Source organism: Hemiscyllium ocellatum, chromosome 43 (assembly GCF_020745735.1).
Source record: "Hemiscyllium ocellatum isolate sHemOce1 chromosome 43, sHemOce1.pat.X.cur, whole genome shotgun sequence".
Lineage (NCBI taxonomy): Eukaryota > Metazoa > Chordata > Chondrichthyes > Orectolobiformes > Hemiscylliidae > Hemiscyllium > Hemiscyllium ocellatum.
Window position 1 is genome coordinate 32,295,184 of NC_083443.1, and position 22,123 is coordinate 32,317,306.

Below are 22,123 nucleotides of genomic sequence, written 5' to 3' on the forward strand. Positions count from 1 at the left end.
TACAGTTTCAACAAATTAGGTTTATTACCAAATCTCAATTACAAATGTGTTAATACATAATACGATGGATTAATCCAGATCATTTTACACACTAACCGTATAAAGATGTCTTTGTTGTCCAGGTGCAAATGACCCAGGTGTGGGAATTTCACCCCCATCCCAGCCCTGACACCCCTCCCTGAGGGCTAACTATAAACTTCACAATGCACACAAGCTGCATCTGGAACAGTTCCAATGAGTAAACTGACAATGAAAATAGTGCCCTCTCCTCGGCTAACCAAGTGACCGCTGGGGTTCTGTGATTTTCAAGTTAAACTAAGAAAAACCCAGTGCTACACACAACTCTGCGAATGAAGAAATCGGGGATGTAAACAAATCAAAGATCATTGCTGAGTCTGTTTCCCCTGTTTGAAATTTGCAACACAGAGGGCAATAAAAACACTTGCTTGTTTTCATGAATGGTAAGGGATGCTTACATCCAGTTTGTGAACTCAACAGAAGCTCTGTACCTTCTCCTTGTGAGGAGAGTATGAGATGGGAGTAGGACCCAGTTATTCCTTCAGTTATTCCTCTAGAGCTAACCAAAGGTGATCATGGAACATCCTGACTCTGTGCAAACAGAAATGGAGCAAATAGGATGAGTATGTGCATTTGTAAAGAGTGCAAAATGAGTGTTACCCAGAGCTGAAAGGAAAGCTTGAGAGAGGCTAAATTTATGCTTTTTTAAAAAATGGTAGAGGACTTATCAAAAGTCAGAAAATTGTGCGCAAATGTGCCAAGTTATTAAGACAATTTGGAATGCAGCCCTTTCACATTGTGACAGAATACTGCCTGTCTCTGGTTTAAAACTATGTTGAACAATGAGAGCACAGTCCTAAACACATGTTTTAGTTTATCCAGCCTCTTTGCATTATTTGCAGGGGAACACATTCATTTTTTGAATGCTGTGCAAGAAGGTACAAAGAACAGTATTAGGGTGTCGCTTTCAATTTTCTCTCCCTTTACACTGAAAGACGGGAAGTCATGTGCAATCATTGGGAGTAGTCAGCAATAGGGCACAGTCATCTGCTTTTACCGCGTGGATGGCAATTTACAATCTGGGACATTGCCAGCATGTCACAGTTCAAACTGAGAGGCCATTTCACAGAGATTCAGGCAGTGACAAGTTCACGTGTTCGGGTTCCCTGCATAAAAGGTTTAATATTGTGACTGCTAGTTTACTGGAACAGAAAAATAAACGGAATATCAACAACAAGTGTTCCACTGGCAACAGATTAATTTGGGGTTGAGAGCTTTGGAATGTGCATTACTGATACAGGACAACATTTACCGTTGTGTGTACAGAGAGCCAGGTTAACAAAGGGATTGTAGTCAAGGATCTCAGGATTAGTAGGAATCAATATGGTTTTAAAGATAGCATTGAAGTACCGTTAAAATTTCAACATAATTATTCACAAGCGCTCCCTTGTAAAGTGTGCACTGGTGTGAAACTTATGCATGAGAGAGGTCGCTGAATAAACACGTTACAAACATACAGCATTTCAGAGCGTCATCAATTGCCACACATTCAGCTTCACTACAATGATAGAGCAACAAAATATCTGAAACACAATGACAACAACATACAATTTGAAATTATTCAACCGTCTATTCCAATTATGGAGTAAGTACTTCAGTCTAAGAATTGTCAACTTGCGTTGAATTCACAGGATCTCAAAGGAGTGATTTCTTTAGACCATGTCTGTATCATAAAATCTGATTATTTTGAACAAATCAGAAGAAAAATTACCTTGCAAATAATTTTTGTAATGCAAGTTCTATCCACAGCAGCACAAAAATTGGTCTCCTGTCTGTAAATTATTATAATCGTGCCTAGTTTAGTTTTAAAACTGTCTTATGTTAACTGGGAGCAACTATAGGTGGCATTATTCTTTTGGAAATTACCTGAACTATATTTGAGGTAGTGAATACTCTCAGCATTCATCCTGAAGTGGGACCAAAATATTGGGCATTTTGGGCAGAAGCTCAAAGATTGAGGCTTATGATTGATCAAGTTTTGGGGGTCCAAAATCCCTTTCCCCTACCTCCTTGATCCATAAGATAACAGTCATTTTAACAGTCTCAATGTTCCATTGCTTCATCATTGACAATTCAGGTATGAATGAGATATAGCAGAAAAATGACCAGCCGCCAGGGTTAAATTGAACTTCACTGCTATATTTTATTGGGTGGAGGGGCAATTGTCGCTTGTGTAATACGCTGGCTTGCAAACATTGACCACCCTCTCCTGGCGACAGTGTCAAAAAGCCTACTAAATCCACAAACCGTTTTGTTACCTTTGAGAAAAATTCTGCCAAAAGAACCCTTTTTTTCCCAACATGAAAGAATAAAGTGGGAAGGCATCAAGGTGAATTGCCACTTGCTGCTAAATCTCCAGTGAATCAATGTCTAGGAAAACCCTGCACACAATTTTCTGGAAACTTTGCCGTCTCAAGGTTTCCAGGAAAAGACTTTAGGGATAAAAATTGAAAAGGAAAGGTTTTGGGGCTTTGAAAGTGGTGTAAAAATCATGGACGTCAGTTCCCAGTACATATGATTGCATTTTTCCACATTCCCATTACTGCAACACAATAAAAACAATGTCAGACCTGTCAAATTGCTTTCCAAAGTACCTTCCCACAACCTTGTCCATGATTTTTTTTTTAAAAACCTATTTCCATGTTTCAATGCTGTGCTGATGCTCCATTCATGCAGTTTGTTTCAACTTTGGGGAGCTCAGTGCTGTAGAGGCAGTCTAGGAATCCATGCGATATCTCTGTCACCAGTGTACGATCAGGAATTGACTGTGCCATGCCATATATAGCACCCTAGAAGGAAAGAAGGGTTCAAATCAGGACACGCCTTACACATGACACAGTTAGGACAACTAATGCACTAAAAAGTCAGTCTACAATAAGTATTTTTTGATAGTCCAACCTAATACATCTAATAAATTACAAAACAATACCACGTATTAATATAACTTGCATGTGTACCCTTTAAAAGGAGTAAAAATCTCAGGTGCAATTACCGAACAAAAGGTCATAGGGGAGGTATTACATCAAAGCTTGACCAAGGAGGAAGGTTTTAAGGAGGGTCATGAAGGAAGAACAGAATCATCAGGGAGTCATGCAGAAATTCCAAACCTTAACACACAGGCAAAATGAAGGACAAACCACAAAAGATGCTGCAGTGGAAAACAAGGGGTGCACAAGAGGTTAACTGGAGGGATATTGGCCTGAAGAAAGATTCAAAACCAAAGGTGAGAATTTTGAAACTAAGGTTTTGATAAACTAGGAGCTGATCTGGGTCGGTGAGTACAGGGAGATGGGTGAACGGGACTTGGTGCAAGTTAAATTACAGGCAGCACAGTTTAACAACTGTAAGGAAGCAACACTGCATTTGCAATGTCACCTCCGGCTATCATCACAGGATCACAAAATGCTAGACACCCTGCAGTTGTGAATAGGCCATTCGTTCCATCAAGTCCACACCACACCTTCAAAGAGCATCCCACCCTATCCCTACAGTCCTGCATTTCCCATGGCCAATGCACCCATCCAGCACATCCCTGGACACTATAGGCAAGTTAGCATGGCCAATCCACCAAACCTACACGTCTTTGGACTGTAAGAGGAAACTGGTGCACCTGGAGGAAAGCCGCACAGACATGGGGACAATATGCAAATTCCACATAGACAGTTGCCTGAGGTTGGAATTGAACCCAGGTCCCTAATGCTCCTGGGCAACAAGCTAACCGCTGAGCTACCGAGCCACCCAATTCGCTTGCTTCCTCTGAAATTTGGCATCTATCCTGAAGAGTACGGGGTGAACAGCTGTTTCTTTTTCAGCAATACTTAGGTTAAAATTGCAACACAATTGTACATCATTGTTGGTGAACCAAGAATCTTCTGTAAAAGAAAGGGCACCCTCCCCGTCACGATTCACGACCATACGCTTACCCTGCCAGTGGTTTTCTCATCAGGATTCTTCATTATTTCAGCCACACTTTCACGAAGATCCTCAACAAATTGGTCAGCCACTCCATTCTTGGTATGCAGAAGTGTCACACATATGTGAATGCTGCAAGAGAAGAGGTCATCTTGGTTAATGGCACCATGGACATTCCTAACTAGTTCTGGACATCAATTTTCCATGACAAAATAACTTAGGGGCATGGGACAATCCAAATATTAATTGACTCACTTCCCCGTTCCTCCCAATATTTCAACTGCTGAGCAACAAGACGACTGTAAGTCAAGATATTTTTATTTGTGCCAATATTACAGGCTTAATCATAAAGTGACTGCAAGGTACAGTGAGTGAAAGTAACATCTAGTTGCTGAAAAAGGCAATAACTAAAACTTTATGAGGGGACAATCACAGCTCTCTTGAAAATAATGTTGAGTTTATACCACGGCGTTCATGAAAATTTTAAAACATAAACGTCAACATTACCAGAGAAACAAAAAGTCAAAGCATGGATGGAGATTACACAGGATACAACTGCAGGTTGGAGTATACAGGCAAAGAGAGCTACAGTGTGAAATGCAGTATAGATGAAAGGAGTTTATAATGTAAGATGGAATACATGGAGTAAAAATGACAGTGTAAAATGATTTACACCTGGGGAGAGGTTACAGTGTGGATAAGAGTATACACGGGGAGAGTGATGTGTGAACTACACATGGGGAAAATGAAAGTGTGAAATGGAATATATATGGGGAGAGTGACAGTGTGTAACAGAGTACGTACAGGGAGAGTGACAGTGTGTAACAGAGTACATACAGGGAGAGTCACAGTGTGTAACAGAGTATGTACAGGGAGAGTGACAGTGTGTAACAGAGTACGTAGAGGGAGAGTCACAGTGTGTAACAGAGTATGTACAGGGAGAGTGACAGTGTGTAACAGAGTATGTACGGGGAGAGTGACAGTGTGTAATAGAGTATATACAGGGAGAGTGACAGTGTGTAACAGAGTATGTACGGAGAGAGTGACAGTGTGTAACAGATTACGTACAGGGAGAGTGACAGTGTGTAACAGAGTACGTACAGGGAGAGTGACAGTGTGTAACAGAGTATGTACGGGGAGAGTGACAGTGTGTAATAGAATATAAATGCAGAGCATCAGCCACCTCGAAGGGAACTGCAAAGTGTTGAGGTTCCATCCTTTCGATGTCATTAAGTTTGATAGACGGAAAATGTCGAATGTTTGTGAGCCAATGGCCACTACAGACACTTCAGGTTTTCCAAAGATGAAAATTTCTTTTATTTTCTTCAACCTTTAAAATAAAATAAAGAAATAATTTAGTATACACATAAAAGCTTGAGTCAATCAATTATATCAACATAAATCACATTTAAAACACACTAAAGTTATCAGTAGCCTCTCTCAACAGTGGTGGGGAATCAGGAGATGGTGGGGGCTTTGGCAGAGGGAGAATGCAGAAATATATCAGTCAGAACAATGCTTACAATTTGGATGTGTTGGGAAACTACAAAATATTTCTCTTTTTACCTCCCCTCTATTAAAACCAAAGATCAAGTCAAACATACCTAGCACCATCCTGTGCCTCAAACTGTGGGTCTCTAAACTTTCCTAGAAACAATTTTAAATCCACCACCTTTGTAAGAGGATGTTTTAGGCCCGGAGTCAGTTTATTTGTTATGCAAAATTTATTGTGTGTCAGTGACAGAACATCACCATGAGATGGAGCAAGAGGACAGGAACTATCAGGTTAGCAAGTTTGTAAATGTCTATATTTAGAGGTTTTACAGCAAGAACATTCCATGATTTTATGCAGAATCTTCGAACTGCCAAGACCTTGCATCAATCAATGGATCCTTGTTGAAAGTGTTATGGAATAACATTTTCTTCACTTTAAGGGTCAGGCAGCCTTCTTGCCTCAGAGTCAGAAGGTCCTACTTCAAAGTCTGCTCCAGGCAAGTTTAGGTTCCTGCACTTTGTGCAGATTCACGGAGTAGGCAAGTTTGGGCCCAGTACGAGACCCAGCTGCATTGGTGAGGTGGACCCAAAGCAGAATCATGGTGGCGACAGAGTTGCATTTAGGCCAGTGCGGTAGCCAGCGGCATCGGTGACATCTGCGTTCGTGAGGTCCAGCGAGGACTCGTAGTAGCAGGTCAGTCAGTGGGGGTGAGATGGCGCTGAAGATGGCACTGAAACTCTTATTCCACCAGCAAGACTGGAGATCAGGCCTATAGCCCATGGAGGAGCATTTAACAAGGAGGGCTAGAAAGTTGAACACTATTTCTTTATTTCCTTATTTTTCTGTCTTTTTATTCTACGTTTTAGTTATTTTTCTGAGTTTTAAGATGGTGGAGAGTGGTGACATCATACAACACTTGTCACTATTTCGTAACAAAATACACATGACAATAAATAAACCAAATGTGATCGGATATCCAGGACTGACATTCCCAAAGCAATACTGGGAGAGTGCACAGCATTGACAGGGATGGGACATTAACTTGAGGCTGCACATTTGCCCTCTGAGGTGGGGCCATGAGATCCCGCACTGTTACTCGGAAGCAGGGGAATTCTCACTGGTGGTGTCCTAGCCAACAATCCCTTTTAGCTTTCCTGCCACTGCGAGGAGCTCTCAGTTCCAAGGTCCATGTATGGCTTCAGCCTTTGGAAGAGGAGGCTATGCAACAGCATGCCAATCGACTTCACATACTGCAAGTGGCACGGTGGCTCACTCGCTAGCATTGCTGCCTCACAGCACCAGGGATCTAGGTTTGATTCCAGCCTCAGGTAACTATCTGTGTGGGGTTTGCACATTCTCCCTGTGTCTGCGTGCGTTTCCTCCGGTTTCCTCCCACAGTCAAAAGATGTGCAGATTAGGTGCACGCGCTCATAGTGTCCAGGGACGTGCAGGCTCGGCTAGTTAGCAATGGGAAATGCAGGATTACAAGGATAGGGGTAGGGGTCTGTGCCTGGGTGGGATGCTCTTTAGAGTGTTGGTGTGGACTTGATGGGTCAAATTGCCTACTTCCACACTATGGGGATTATAAGATTCTAATCATTTTACTTATCCTTCGATAAGTACCACTGAAGCTCAAAGCAGGCCACATGATTATACTCCCTTTCCTCCATGTTAAACATCTGCTACCTCCATTATTAATGGTCGCAGAGTGCACCTCAGGATCATTTTCCAAACGGGGCACCACTCCCCCCTGCCCAACCCTACCCTGTGTAGAAAGACAAGGGGAGCAGATAGATGGGAACACCACCACCTGGCAAGTTCCCCTCCACGCCACTCACCACCTTGACATGGGATTACATCACTGTTCCTTCACTGTCACTAGGTCAAAAAGCTGGAATGGACATGGACATTGATTGGCCATCCACAGCCGAGCTTCCCAAAAGGTGGTGGTGGGCTGCCTTCTAGAACATCTGCAGTCTTTGGGGTGTAAGGTAACACTGTGGATGTACCTACACCAAATGGACTGCAGCAATTCAAGATGATAATTCACCACCACTTTATCAAGGGCCATTAAGGGTAGACGATAAATGCTGGCCCAATCAATCAGATAAGCCCACATTCCCTGAATTAGTAACTAAAACCAACAACCACAATGCTGTTGGGAGAGATTTCCAGGATTTTGACCCAGTGACACTGAAGGAACGGTAATATGTTTCCAAGTCAGGATGGTGAGTGGCTTGGACGGGAACTTGTAGGCAACAAGTATCTGCTGCTCTTGCTTCACCTTGGTCAACAAAAAAGTTCCTTCTTTTCTCCAGTGTCCAAATAAAATGTCAGACAATTTGAATTTGCTTTTCTACTCCACTCCATGAAAATTTCAAAAAAGGTCAAGCACAAAAAAAACTCCAGAAAAATAATCAAAGTTGTACTTTGCCTAAACAACATCATTCACCATACAGAGAATCCTAGAAACTTCCAAGAAACTGGCTGAATCAATAGCTGCAGAAATTAACCAACAGCTGAAAGTGAGGCTTTAAGAACAGTATGAATACAGCAAAACTTAAAGTGCTCTGGACATTGTCAGCACTCGTGGAGAATGCATTAAGCTTCATTCTTTCCTAAACTTGGTCACTGAAAGCTGTTCCTAAATTTTAAAATACTGGTGACGATCACATTGTGATTTCATGTCAGGCAGGTCAATCTATCTCACTTGAGATTGATATTTTAGCTAAGTTTTGCACAGTTCCATTCAAGCCACTTAGCCTAAAAGCTGATGTGTACAGGGACTGGAGAATGTGTGGAACATGGAGACAGTGCAGAACTATCATGTCAACAAGCTTAAGGGGTTGCTAGCCATCTTTCTGGGACTAGAAGAGCTTGAGAGATACAAAGGATTATCTCCAGCTCAGTATTTATCTTTCCAATTTCCAACTAACCAGGCAGTCAGTAGTTAAATTATACATTGCTATATTCATCAGTGGAGAAAGTGAGGACTGCAGATGCTGGAGATCAGAGCTGAAAATGTGTTGCTGGAAAAGCGCAGCAGGTCAGGCAGCATCCAAGGAACAGGAGATTCGATGTTTCGGGCGTAAGCCCTTCTTCAGGAATCTATGCCCGAAACGTTGAATCTCCTGTTCCTTGGATGCTGCCTGACCTGCTGCGCTTTTCCAGCAACACATTTTCAGCTATATTCATCAGTGTGTCACTTATGGCTTAGTAGGTGCATCTCACTATCAAAAGATTGTGAGTTCAAGTCCAACTCCAAGATCCAAATTTAAAAATCCAGGCTGACAATCCAGTGCAGTACTGAGGACAGACCACATTGTCAAATGTGCCACATCCCAAATGAAGCCTTGCCTTCTCTCTCAGGCAGACGTAAAAGAGCCCAAGGACCAATTTTGAAGCAGAGCAGGTGGTTTTTCCCCTGGTTTCCTGGCCAACATCAATCCCTCAATGAACACATGAAATAGATTGTCTGAGTATTAACATATTGCTATTGTTGGAGCATGCTGTGTGCAAACTAATCACTTCATTCTCCCATTACAGATTTTTACAGCACATTCTGAGGTTGTGAAAATCTCTAAGTGCAAGCCTTTCTCTCCTTAGTTATAGAAAAACACTTCACTTGAAACAGAACTGGGCTCTAAAACTATTCAAACTAACTTAAATCAATAGAAAGGATACAAGCAGCTCCCAAGAGAATCCTTTCAAAACAAAAGCAACTGTCTGAAGAAAGAACAATTAACGTCTGTTGTTGGGAAATCTGAAGCAGCTGGAGAAAACTAGTTGAAGCAAAGCAACATCCTGCCCAATCTCATCAACACAACAGTTTGCGTTCACACCCAGTACAGGGCTAACCAGCATACCACCCACTCTCACGGAATAAATCAAAAATATGCCTAGTCTCTCATTCACAGAGAAGAGTTTCCATCAAATCTCTGCTGAGTTTTTTTTTGGAGTCAACATATTTGGATCACTGAGCACACATTCGTTGTTTTGACAGTCCTGGTTAAAGTTATGGAAGCATTTCCTTCTGAAGTCCCATTAACCTAAGCCCTGTTTGCATGTTATTCCATTTGCATGCAGTTCTCTAAAAGCCTTTCTTTCAATCATCCTTCTACAGTGAAAGTAGGGCTTTTTGTTTTTTTTTACTTAAGATCTGAGCAGTACATCATTCTTCACCTGTTTGTCAAAACACAGGCTGAAGCACTGCTCATTATACAAAGGAGTAACACAGGAACTAGTGTACGAATGAGCAAATATATCACTTCAATTCCTGTAAAGTGCAGGGCGTTTTTTTTTATAGTAGAACACTTTATTTAGGATTATTCAGATTTCTTTGTGACTCTACACAGTAACCACAATACCGCCCACAAACAAAAGTCCCTGGTAAAAAATGCAGGATATGAGAGGCGTGCGGAGTCTCTGATGTACACAGGATTGTACAGTGCCTTGAGTTTCTGCTTTTCGGTGGAATGACAAGGGAAGCACTGTGATTTTTCTGCTCCTGCAGTCAGATGGTCAGAGATTCAAACCTTACTGTATATACTCTAACTCCAATGCAAGGCTGAGGGAGTACTGCACTGTCAGAGGAGCTGTCATCTAAACAGGACACTGAAAAGAATTACATAGATATGGTATCCAGACATAATCAGATATACCTCTGCATCTCTAGTTTACAGAGACAATGCAACAACTTGTATCAACATAGCAAAATGTTCCAAGGATAATCAGACAAAAAAAAATCTGCCACTGAAGCAAATGAAAAGACACAAAAGCAGGTGTCCAAAACTTCTAACCACAAGGGTAGTTTTAAGAGGGGGTCTTTCTTTTTAAACTCATTTAGAGCCATAGAGACGTAAAGCATGGAAACAAATCCTTCGGTCCAACCCGTCCATGCCGACCAGATATCCCAACCAAATCTAGTCCCACCTGCCAGCACTTGGCCCATATCCCTCCAAACCCTTCCTATTGATATTCCCATCCAAATGCCTATTAAATGTTGCAATTGTACCAGCCTTACTTCCATACACATACCACCCTCTGTGTGAAAAAGTTGGCCCTTAGGTCTCTTTTATATCTTTCCCCTCTCACCCTAAACCTATGCCCTCTAGTTCTGGCCTCCCCCATCCAGGGAAAATACTTTGTCTATTTACCCTATCCATGCCATTCATGATTTTCTAAACCTGTACAAGGTCACCCGTCAGCCTCCAACGCTCCAGGGAAAACAGCCCAGCCTATTCAACCTCTTCCTATAGCTGAAATCCTCTGGCTACATCCTTGTAAATCTTTTCTGAATCCTTTCAAGCTTCACAACATCTTTCCGATAGGAAGGAGACCAGAATTGCATGCAAAAGTGGCCTAACCGATGTACTGTACAGCCGCAACATGACCTCCCAACTCCTGTACTCAATACTCTGACCAATAAAGGAAAGCATACCAAACGCCTTCTTCACTATCCTATCCAACTGTGACTCCACTTTCAAGGAACTATGAACCTGCACTCCAAAGTCTCTTTGTTCAGCAACACTCCCCAGGAGCGTACATTTAAGTGTATAAATCTTGATCTGATTTGCTTTACCAAAATGCAACACCTCATGATTACCTAAATCAAACTCCTCAACCTGATTGGCCCATCAGATCAAGATCCCATTGTAATCTGAGGTAACCTTCTTCGTTGTCCACTACACCTCCAATTTTGGTGTCACCTGCAAACTTACTAACTATACTTCCTATGTTCACATCCAAAGCATTCATATAAATGATAAAAAGTAGTGGAACCAGCACCGACCATTGTGGCACTCCACTGGTCACAGGTCTCCAGTCTGAAAAACAACCCTCCTCCACCACCACCCTCTGTCTTCTACCTTTGAGCCAGTTCTGTATCCAAATGGCTAGTCCTTCCTCTATTCCATGAGATCAAACCTTGCTAACCAGTCTTCCGGCACCTCACCTGTGACTATCGATGATACAAATATCTCAGCGAGGGACCCAGCAATCACTTCCCTAGCTTTCCACAGAATTCTAGGGTACACCTGATTAAGTCCTGGGGATTTATCCACTTTTATCCGTTTCAAGACATCAAGCACTTTCTCCTCTGTAATATGGACATTTTTCAAGATGTCACCATCTATATCCCTTCATTCTGTATCTTCCATGTCCTTTTCCACAGTAAACACTGATGCAAAATACTCATCTAGTATCTCCCCAATTTTCTATGGCTCCATACAAAGGCTGCCTTGCTGATTTTTCAGGGGCCCTATTCTCTCCCTAGTCCTTAACGTATTTGTAAAAACCCTTTGAATTCTCCTTAACCCTATTTACCAAAGCTATCTCATGTCCCCTTGTTGCCCTCCTGATTTCCCTCTAAAGTATCCTCCCAGTGCCTTTATACTCTAAGGATTCACTCAATCTCTCCTGTCTATCCATGACATATGCTTCCTTATTTTTCTTAACCAAACCCTCAATTTCTCTAGTCATCCAGCGTTCCTTATACCCACCAGCCTTTCCTTTCACCCTAACAGGAATATACTGGACCCATGTTATCTCATTTCTGAAGGCTTCCCATTTTCCATCTGTCCCTTTATCTGCAAACATTTGCCCCCAGTCAGCTTTCAAAAGTTCTTGCCTAATAGCATCAAAATTTGCCTTCCTCCAATTTAGAACTTCAACTTTTAGATCTGCTCTATCCTTTTCCATCACTATTTTAAAACTGATGGAATTATAGTCGCTGGCCCCAAAGTGCTCCCCCCATGACACCTCAGTCACCTGCCCTGCCTTATTTCCCAAGAGTAGGTCAAGTTTTACACCTTCTCTAGTAGGTACATCCACAAACTGAATCAGAAAATTTTCTTGGACACATTTAACAAATTCCTCTCCATCTAAACTCTTAACACTAAGGCAGTCCCAGTTTTTGTTTGGAAAGTTAAAATCCCCTACCATAACCACCTTATTATTCTTAGATAACTGAGTTCTCCTTACAACATTGTTTCTCAACTTCCCGCTGACTATTAGGGGGTCTATAATACAACCCCAATAAGGTGTTCATCCTTTTCTTATTACTCAGTTCCACTCAAATAACTTCCTTGGATATATTTCCAGTCATATCCTCTTCAATACAGCTGTAACACTAACCTTTATCAAAAACGCCACTCCCCTCCTCTCTTACCTCTCTTTCTATCCTTCCTGTATCTTTGTATCCTGAAACAGCTGCCAGTCCTGTCCATCCCTGAATCACATTTCTGTAATTGCTATGATATCCCAGTCCCATGTTCCTAACCATGCCCTGAGTACATCTGCCTTCCCTGTTAGGCCCCCTACATTGAAATAAATGCAGTTTAATTTATCAGTCCCACCTTGTTCTCTGTCCCTGCCTGCCCTGACTGCTTGACTCACTCAACTGCGTCAGTCTCAGATTGATCTCTTTCCTCACTATCTCACTGGGTATCCCCACCCCCTCATCCGCCCCCACCCCCAAACTTACTAGTTTGAATCTTCCCAAGCAGCTCAAGCAAATCTCCCTGCCCCAGTATATTAGTCCCCTTCCAAATCAGGTGCAATCCATTCTCCTTGTACAAGTCACTTCTACCCCAGGAGAGATTCCAATGATCCAAAAATGTGAGCCCTTCTCCCATATATCAGCTTGTCGGCCACACTTTCATCTGCTCTATCTTCCTATTCCTACCCTCACTAGCTCGTAGCACCAGGAGTAATTCAGATATTACTACCCTCAAGGCCCTCCTTTTTAAATTCCTGCCTAACTTTCTATATTGTCCCTTCAGAATCTCATCCTTTTCCCTTCCAAAGTCGTTGGTTCTGATGTGTACAATGACCTCCTGCTGGTCCCTCTCCCCTTTGAGAACATTCTGCACCCTCTAAGACATCCTTGATCTTGGCACCAGGGAGGGAACACACCATTCTGATTTTCCGCTGCTGGCCGCAGAAATGTCTGTCTGTACCTGACTAGATTAGATTAGATTAGACTTACAGTGTGGAAACAGGCCCTTCGGCCCAACATGTCCACACCGACCCGCCGAAGCGCAACCCACCCATACCCCTACATTTACCCCATTACCTAACACTACGGGCAATTTAGCATGGCCAATACACCTGACCCGCACATCTTTGGACTGTGGGAGGAAACCAGAGCACCCGGAGAAAACCCACGCAGACACAGGGAGAACGTGCAAACTCCACACAGTGTGTCGCCTGAGTCGGGAATTGAAGCCGGGTCTAAGGCACTGTGAGGCAGCAGTGCTAACCACTGTGCCACCGTGCCGCCCAGGAAACAGGCCCTTTGGCCCAACCAGTTCACACTGACCCTCCAAAGAGTAACCCACCCAGACCCATTTCCCCTCTGACTAATGCACCTAACACTATGGGCAATTTAGCATGACTAGAGAGTCCCCTAACACAATCTTGGAACCTGACGTACCCCTCATTACATGAGAGCTTGTCTTGATATCAGGAACTTGGCTGTCCCTGCTACATTCCCTTTAGAATCCATCACTCCCTACATTTTCCATACTTGTTTGAAGTGGGGATAGCCACAGAAGACTCCTGCACTACCTGCCTATCTCTCCTACCTTTCCAGGAGTTAACCCATCTATCTGACTGTATCTGAGGATTTTCTCCCTTTCTATAACTGCCATCCATGGCACCCCCTTGCTCTTGTAAATTCCTCATTGCCTCGAACTGTTGTTCCAATCAATGCATTTGATCTGATAGGATTCACAACCAATGGCATTTATTGAAGATATAACCCTCAATGACACGTAAACTCTCCCAAAACACTCACATCCAACAAGAGCATATTACTCTACTAACAGCTATTTTGCTTCTTCCAATCCACAGACCCAGAAAATAAGACCATCTTATTCCTCTATAAAATACTGCTCCAGGCTAACTTAATACTTATGACTTCAGAGGCAATAAAACATATCATCAATAAAGAACCCACTCTATTCATTATTGTAGATTTACAGCAAGGCTTTACTTAAAACTATTCACTTAACGGTTTCTGTGCTGTGACCTCTCCCACATTGGTTCCTCCAAGATCAGTTGTGAATTTCGCAGTTTGTTAAGTTTTCCTAGATGCACTCCAATGTCCAGCAATGCATGAATTCAAACAGCAAAGGCAGTCAGTACGCAGATTCACTGCTGTGTCAGTTAGCAGTGTGGGATTCCACCCCCCTCACACTGACCATGTGCTGTTTTTGTCTGTCCTTCACCCTTTTTAAAAGCACCACTGATTTGACTTTTTCTTTTCTCCAAAGTTCCAAAACAATGCAATAGCTTTTAAAACAGTAATTGCTGCTCCTGGAATTCAAGGAAATCATTTCCAACACCTAAAATACCTCAAAAAAGGAGCAGCCTGTTACCGCCATAAATTTTCCCGTCCTCCATCTTGGATTACCCAGAATCTGGAAGCATTACCCGGAATCATTTGTGGGATGAGAGTGTCACTGGCTGGCGAGCATGTATTGCCCATCGCTAGTTGCCCTTGAGAAGGTACTGGTGAACTGGCTTACTGAACTGCTGCAGTCCACCTGCTGTAGGTTGACACTCAATGCCATTAGGGAGGGAATTCCAGGACTGTGACCCAGTGACAGTGAAAGAACAACGATATATTTCCAAGTCAGGATGGTGAGAGGTTGGAAGGGGAACTTGCAGGTTCCCATATATCTGCTGCCCTTGTCCTTCAAGAAAGGTGCTGTCGAAGGATCTTTGGTGAATTTCTGCAGTGCACACTGCTGCTACTGAGCATCAGTGGTGGAGACAGTGGATGTAGTGGCAATTACACAGGCTGCTTTCTGCTAGATGGTGTCAAGCTTCTTGAATGTTGTTGGAGCTGCACTCATCCAGGCAAGGGGGAATATTCCATCACATTCTTGATCTGTGCCTCATAGATGGCTTTGGGGAGTCAGGTGGCGAGTTACTCGCTGCAGGATTCCTGGCCTCTGACCTGCTCTCGCAGCCATTGTGCTTATGTGGGGAATGCAGTTGAGTTTCTGGTCAAATATAACCCTCAGGCCATTGATAGTGGAATGATGATAACATCATTGAGTGTCAAGGGGTGGTGGGGTTAAGATCATCACTTATTGGTGATGGCCATAGCTATATAGGCAGACAGGTTTCAGAGCCTCAACTCTGGAGTTCAGGGGCTTGGCAGCTGAAACCAAACTGATAATTGTGCAACCAGAAATCCTGGAGGCTGGTCGGGCCAGAAAAGACGACAACAAAAGTGAGAGTCAAAAATATAACGAGCAAGGTTTCCTTCTGCCATCATTTCTCAGTGTGTCAGCTGTGTCACGTTGCTCAGTACAGGCTCATGACTGATCTGCAGTTCAACATTTAAATCGCCTTTGGTCCATAATCCATTCACATCATCGCTTCATAAAAATCAACTGAACTTTGAAGCTTATCCTCCAGCATCCAAAAAAATTTGGGGGAAAAGAGGTTCTCCATGACATCACCCCTAAATGGTAATGCACTAATTTTCAGATCACGTACCCAAAAAAGACACAAGTTTGGAGTTTACCCCAACAAATCCTTTTGACCAAAACATTTTGACCAGTTTGATTTTGATCTAAAGAACAAAGAAAATTTACAGCCCAGGAACAGGTCCTTTGGCCCTCCAAGCCTGAGCCAATCCAAATCCACTATCTAAACCTGTCGCCCATTTCATAAGCAACTGTATCCCTCTGCTCCCCACCAGACACATCTTAAATGAATCTACCATGCCTGCCTCTACTACCTCTGTTGGCAATGCATTCCAGGCACCTACCACCCTCTGTGTAAAGTACTTGTCACATGTATTCCCCTTAAACTTTTCACCTCTCACCTTGAAAGCATGACCTCTCGTTATTGAAACCTTCACCCTGGGAAAAAGCTTATTTCTACCTACCCTGTCCACACCCTTCATGATTTTGTAGACCTCAATCAGATCCCCCCTCAATCTCATTTTTTCTATTGAAAGCAAACCTAACCTATTCAACCTCCCTTCATAGCTAGCACCTTCCATACCAGGCAACATCCTCGTAAACCTTCTCTGCACCCTTTCCAAAGCGTCCACATCCTTTTGGTAACATGGCGACCAGAACTGCACACAGTATTCTAAATGCAGCCTAGCCAATGTTTGTACGATTTTAACATGACCTGCCAGCTCTTATACTCAATCCCCTGTCCATTGAAAACAAGCATACCATATGCCTTCTTGACCATTCTATCCACCTATGCTGCAACCTTTAGGGTATAATGGATCTGCACTCCCAGATCTCTCTGCCCATCAACTTCTCCCAAAACTTTTCCGTTCATTGTATAATTCGCTCTAGAATTAGACTTCCCAAAATGCATCACCTCACATTTGCCTGGATTGAACTCCATCTGCCACTTCTCTGCCCAACTCTCCAGTCTATCTATATTCTCCTGTATTCTTTGACAGTTCCCTATGCTTTCTGCGACTCCACCAATCTTCATGTTATCTGCAAATTTGCTGATCATACCAACAGTGCCCTCTTCCAAACAACAGTAGCCCCAGCACTGATCACCAATGGTCACCTTTCTCCATTTTGAGAAACTCCCTTCAACTACTACTCTCTATCTCCTGTTGCTCAACCAGTTCTTTATCCACTTAGCTAGAACAACCTGCACACCATGTGACTTCACTTTCTCTATTAGTTTACCATGGGGAACCTTATCAAACACTTTACTAAAGTCCATGCATATGACATCTACAGCCCTTCCTTCATCTATCAACTTGGTCACTTCCTCAAAGAACTCTATTATGTTGGTAAGGCACGATCTCCCACGCACAAAACCATGCTGCCGATCATTGATAGGCCCATTCTTTTCCAAATATAAATGGATTTTATCCCACTGTAACTTCCCCAGCAACTTACCCACCACAGACATCAGGCTCACTGGTCTGTAGTTACCCGGAATATCCCTACTACCCTTCTTGTACGGGGACAACAGTCCTCCGGCACCTCAATTTGTTTAAGGATGAGATGAAGATATCTGTCAGATTCCCAGCTTTTTCCTTTCTCACCTCCCTCAGCAACTGGGATAGACCCCATCCGGTCCTGGGAATTTGTCAACCTTAATGACTTCTAGCCTACCCAACACATCATCCCTCTTATGTCAACGTGATCGAGAGTAATCAATCTTCTATCTCTAATCTCAATATTCATCATGTCCCTCTCCTCAGTGAACACTGATGCAAAGTAATCATTCAGAATCTCACCCATTCTCTCAGGTTCGACACACAGCCTTCCCTCATTATCCTTTAGTGTTGCAATCCTTTTTCTAGTTACCTGCTTGCTTCTTACATAAGAATAAAAGGTTTTGGGATTCTCCTTAATTCTGCTCATTAAAGTGAGCTAAAAGCAAGATCTCTTAAACTCAAGGGAATAAAAATCCAAGCTGAAGCAAACAAGGGCCAATAATTTAACCCTCTCAACTTTGGTATCATTAATGTGGATCTGCGCTGCACTCTCTCCAAAGCCAATATTGGATGCTGCGCCCAGAAATGAACATAATTACTCCTGAGAACAGGCTGACCAACAAAAAGACAGCATCAGGAAGTCAGCAGTTGAGAACATGAATTATAACACAGACAGAGAAACCACACTGGAAGAAACCAACGTGGTCAGTGCGTGCAATGAATCGGAAGTCCACACAATAGGCGATAATCAAAACTGCTTCATTTGTAATTTGCTCACCGGCTTCTCTGTTAGTCACGAGCCTGAGTGACAAAAATGCGGGTTGCATAATTTCATGCTGACTTTCATTTAATCAGTGCAAGTCTTGCCAAAACAGCAATCCCAACCACAGTAAAGACAGGTCTGAGAGATCTGAATGAACATTGCAACGGCAGAGTTTAACCATTAATACTCTGTAAAAAATCCATTTTAAACTTGATGCATTCCACAATTAGAATTGCGTAATTTGTTCAGTCTGGTGATTGGCAATTGGAGAACTGTGAGGAAGTAGAATGCCAGCTGTTTTCATGGTGGGTGCTGAAAACATGGTCAAAACCTCTTCAGCTGTCTTTCATGAAGTCCACCATAGAACACAAATGCTACTTCAACAATTATATTATTTCCGGCATTTATGCATCCTTATTTTAGCTGACCCTGTCTACTCTCTCAAAGGATCTCATGGTGGTATTTTGTGGAAGATTAAAAAGGCTGTGTCCAATGTACTCACTGATGTTTATCCCTCACCCAACTCATCATCACCAAAACAGACAGACGAGATATTATATAGCACTGTTTGTGGGAGTTTGCTGCACACATATTGGCTCCACACCTCCTATATCACAAGAGTGACCATGCTTCAGGTAGTATTTAATTGGGCTAGAAGGGACTTCAAGATGACCTGAGGTAATGTCAAATACACAAATGCAAGCCTTTCTTATATCAATCGCTCATTACAATCTAGATTTTGATTGTAAAATATACTCACTGTGCTTCAACGTATCGTGCAGTATCAATGATCTTCTTAGTTGCCTTAACATAACCGTCCTCACCCATGTACATCATGGTGGCCCAGCAAGCAGCAATGATCCCCCCTGGTCTCGATCCAGCGATTGTGGGTGATGCATAGATTCCTCCCTGCCAGTCCGGGGCCACAAAGAACTGGTAGTGACGGTACTTCTTGTTGCTGTACAGAACAACTGAAGAACCTTTGGGAGCATAGCCGTACTGGGAGGAGGAAAACAGAGGGGAGGGAGTGGAAATTTATAGTTACAAAAGTTTAGAATGAGGAAGTAACTGGAAGGATTAAGAATTACTTGATCGATTCCATGAGCAGGTTGGCAGGTGGAGTTTCATTTAAATCTGGTCAGATAACAAGGAGCTTGTGCGTAGATATGCAAGGATTGATGTTTAGTGCACACCTCTCAGATAATCAACATGCAATGAAACTGATCTGATGAATTCTGATTTTCCATCTTCCGCAATGTCTTTCAATCAAACCACTGAAAAGATCAAAGCTTTCCTCTTCATCCCCACCTCTCCATATCATGCCACATTCCCACATGGTTCATTTCATTCACTTCTCTCTTTGCTTTGGGTTGGAGCAGACTGTTCACAATCTAATCAACCCCAAAATGATGAATCCAAGCCATTAGATCACAAAGGCCGCCTTTCACGAAGCTGCAATCAGCCACCCATAAAACCCTTCCATGAACCTCCGCTCACTTAAAACCTACACTGGTTGTATGCCAATCCTGCACCAAGCCTCACTTACATTTAGTTCAGATGTAATTCACTCTTCACCGGTCACCTACCTTGTGTGTGTCAGCAGAGATGCTCGTCACTCCCTTAACACGAAAGTCAAAGGGTGGCAGTGAGTAACCAGCTTTCTCCATGAAGACAATAAGAAAGCCTCCCAGACAAGCATCTACATGTAAGGGGATATCGTAATCCACAGCAAGCTGAGAGAGGGAAAGAAACCATTCATTCACTGGAAGTGATTGTGTAAATTCCAAAACGTTTTAAACAAAGTAACCGCAACTTTACATACATGTAGGAACAGAATTAGACAGCAACAAAGGTCACTCAGTCCATCATGTCTGTGCTGTTTCTTTTGCAGTCCTATTCCTCACAAACTTGTAAATGTTACCTTTTAAGGTGCATCTCCACTTTCCTTTCAAAGGTTATCAAATTTCCTGCCACTGCCCTTTCAGCTAATGAAATCCTGACTGTAACAATTTAATTGGTTTAAAAAAAAACTTAATGCTACCAGTTCTTTTGCCAACTATCTTAAATCTTCTGGTGACTGGCCCTCCAGCCAGTGGAAACAGTTTCTTATTCATCCTATCAAAAGCCTTCATGATCTATATAATGGCAGGGCTGGATTTGCAGCACACGACCCCAATGAGACGTGACAAGTTTCCAATGTGCAGATTCTGTGCAATAATGAGGTCAGAAAGGTTCCTGGAGGAAATTCTTTTTAATTACCATAAACCTTTTTATCTCATTAATACCACAATGGCTACAATACTGATTCCCCACACACTGGAAATTAACAACTCCTCGAATCCAATTCTTCCTCATGGTTACTCTTTTAACATGAAAATTATATACAAATATTTTAATATATTGTAAATGATGATGAAAAGGTTTCTGAACTGGTGCATCTTTTAAACAATTATAAAATGGAAGTACCCTGCCTCAAATATTTTTCCTTTAACTACTACGTTTTTAAATTTAAACTGGACAAAAGACAGGAAAAATCAAGATTCGAGAGTGTTTCCCATCTTCCGTCTTCACCAAAAGGTTTTTAAACTTTGTCAAATAAATCTTCTAATTCCCATTGCAGTGACTACAATTTGGTATTGTTTTAAAAAAAAGGACCAAGAAAGTACCTTGGCAACTTCCTCCACTGGGTCCATGACACCATGGGGAAACTGTGGCACCGAACAGACCAACATGACTGTGTTCCTCGAAATGGCTTTCTTCATGGCCTGGAGACAGAGTTAAAGTCAATATAGCTTCAGGAACCTTGATGACTAATTTCCAACAACATAGGTACAGGAAAGATTCAGAGGCTACATAGGACAAAACACTACATAGGACAAACAGGAAGACAGCTAACAATCCGCATCCATGAACACCAACTGGCCACGAAACGACACGACCAGCTATCCCTAGTAGCCATACACTCAGATGACTAACACCACGAATTCGATTGGGACATCACCACTATTATAGGGCAGGCCAAACAGAGAACAGCCAGGGAATTCCTAGAGGCATGGCACTCATCCACAAATTCTATCAACAGACACATCGACCTAGACCCTATATACCGGCCACTGCAGCGGACAGCAACTGACAGCAACTGACAACAGGAAGCGGCAGATTCAAACCAGTATAAATGCCGGAGGAATCAGCACAGAAGCGCTTCACAGGAGGCTCCCAAGCACTGAAGATGTCACCTAGAAAGGGGACGAAACGTTTGCAACAAAAACTCCCAGCTCGACGAACAGAACCACAACAACGAGCATCCGAGCTACAAATCTTCTCACAAACTTTGAAGATACAGAGGCTTTGGAGAGGGTGCAAAGAAGGTTTACCAGGATGCTTCCTGGACTGGAGGGCTTGCCTTATGAAGAAAGGTTGAATAAGCTCAGACTTTTCTCTCTGGAGAGAAGGAGGAAGAGAGGAGACCTGATCGAGTTGTACAAAATAAGGAGAGGAATAAATAGAATCAATAGCCAGAGACTATTCCCCGGGGGAGGATTGACTAGTATGAGAAGTCATAGTTTGAAGATATTAGGAGGAAGGTATAAAAGCAGACATCAGAGGTAGGTTCTTTACGCAGAGAGTTGTGAATGCATGGAACGCATTGCCAGCTGCGGTGGTGGAAGCAGAGTCACTGGGGACATTTAAGCGACTGCTGGACATGCACATGGACAGCGAGGGGTGTGTAGGTTAAATTACAATATTTTAAATTAGGATTAAATCTCAGCACAACATCGTGCGCCAAAGGACTTGTTCTGTGCTGTACTTTTTTATGTTCTATAAATGGAGATACAATGGTGTGCTCGCAATGTAATTGGAACTAATGCTCCGCGAACATCAATTCAAATATCATCATAACAGATGATGACATTTAAATTGAATTAACAAA

General features: G+C 42.6%; 1 protein-coding gene across 2 annotated transcripts in view; it reads right to left on the reverse strand.

The window, feature by feature from the left end:
* Positions 1-22,123, reverse strand: part of sgpl1 (sphingosine-1-phosphate lyase 1) — a 74,062-nt gene continuing 51,939 nt past the window's right edge. For both annotated transcript variants that reach the window (XM_060854258.1, XM_060854259.1), the window contains exons 9-14: positions 20,859-20,957; positions 19,779-19,925; positions 18,953-19,191; positions 5,174-5,320; positions 4,002-4,122; positions 1-2,867 (exon numbers count right to left, since the gene is read on the reverse strand). In XM_060854258.1, the coding sequence (XP_060710241.1) occupies positions 2,724-2,867; positions 4,002-4,122; positions 5,174-5,320; positions 18,953-19,191; positions 19,779-19,925; positions 20,859-20,957 (897 nt within the window). In that variant the 3' untranslated portion in view covers positions 1-2,723. The remainder of the gene's footprint in view (positions 2,868-4,001; positions 4,123-5,173; positions 5,321-18,952; positions 19,192-19,778; positions 19,926-20,858; positions 20,958-22,123) is intronic.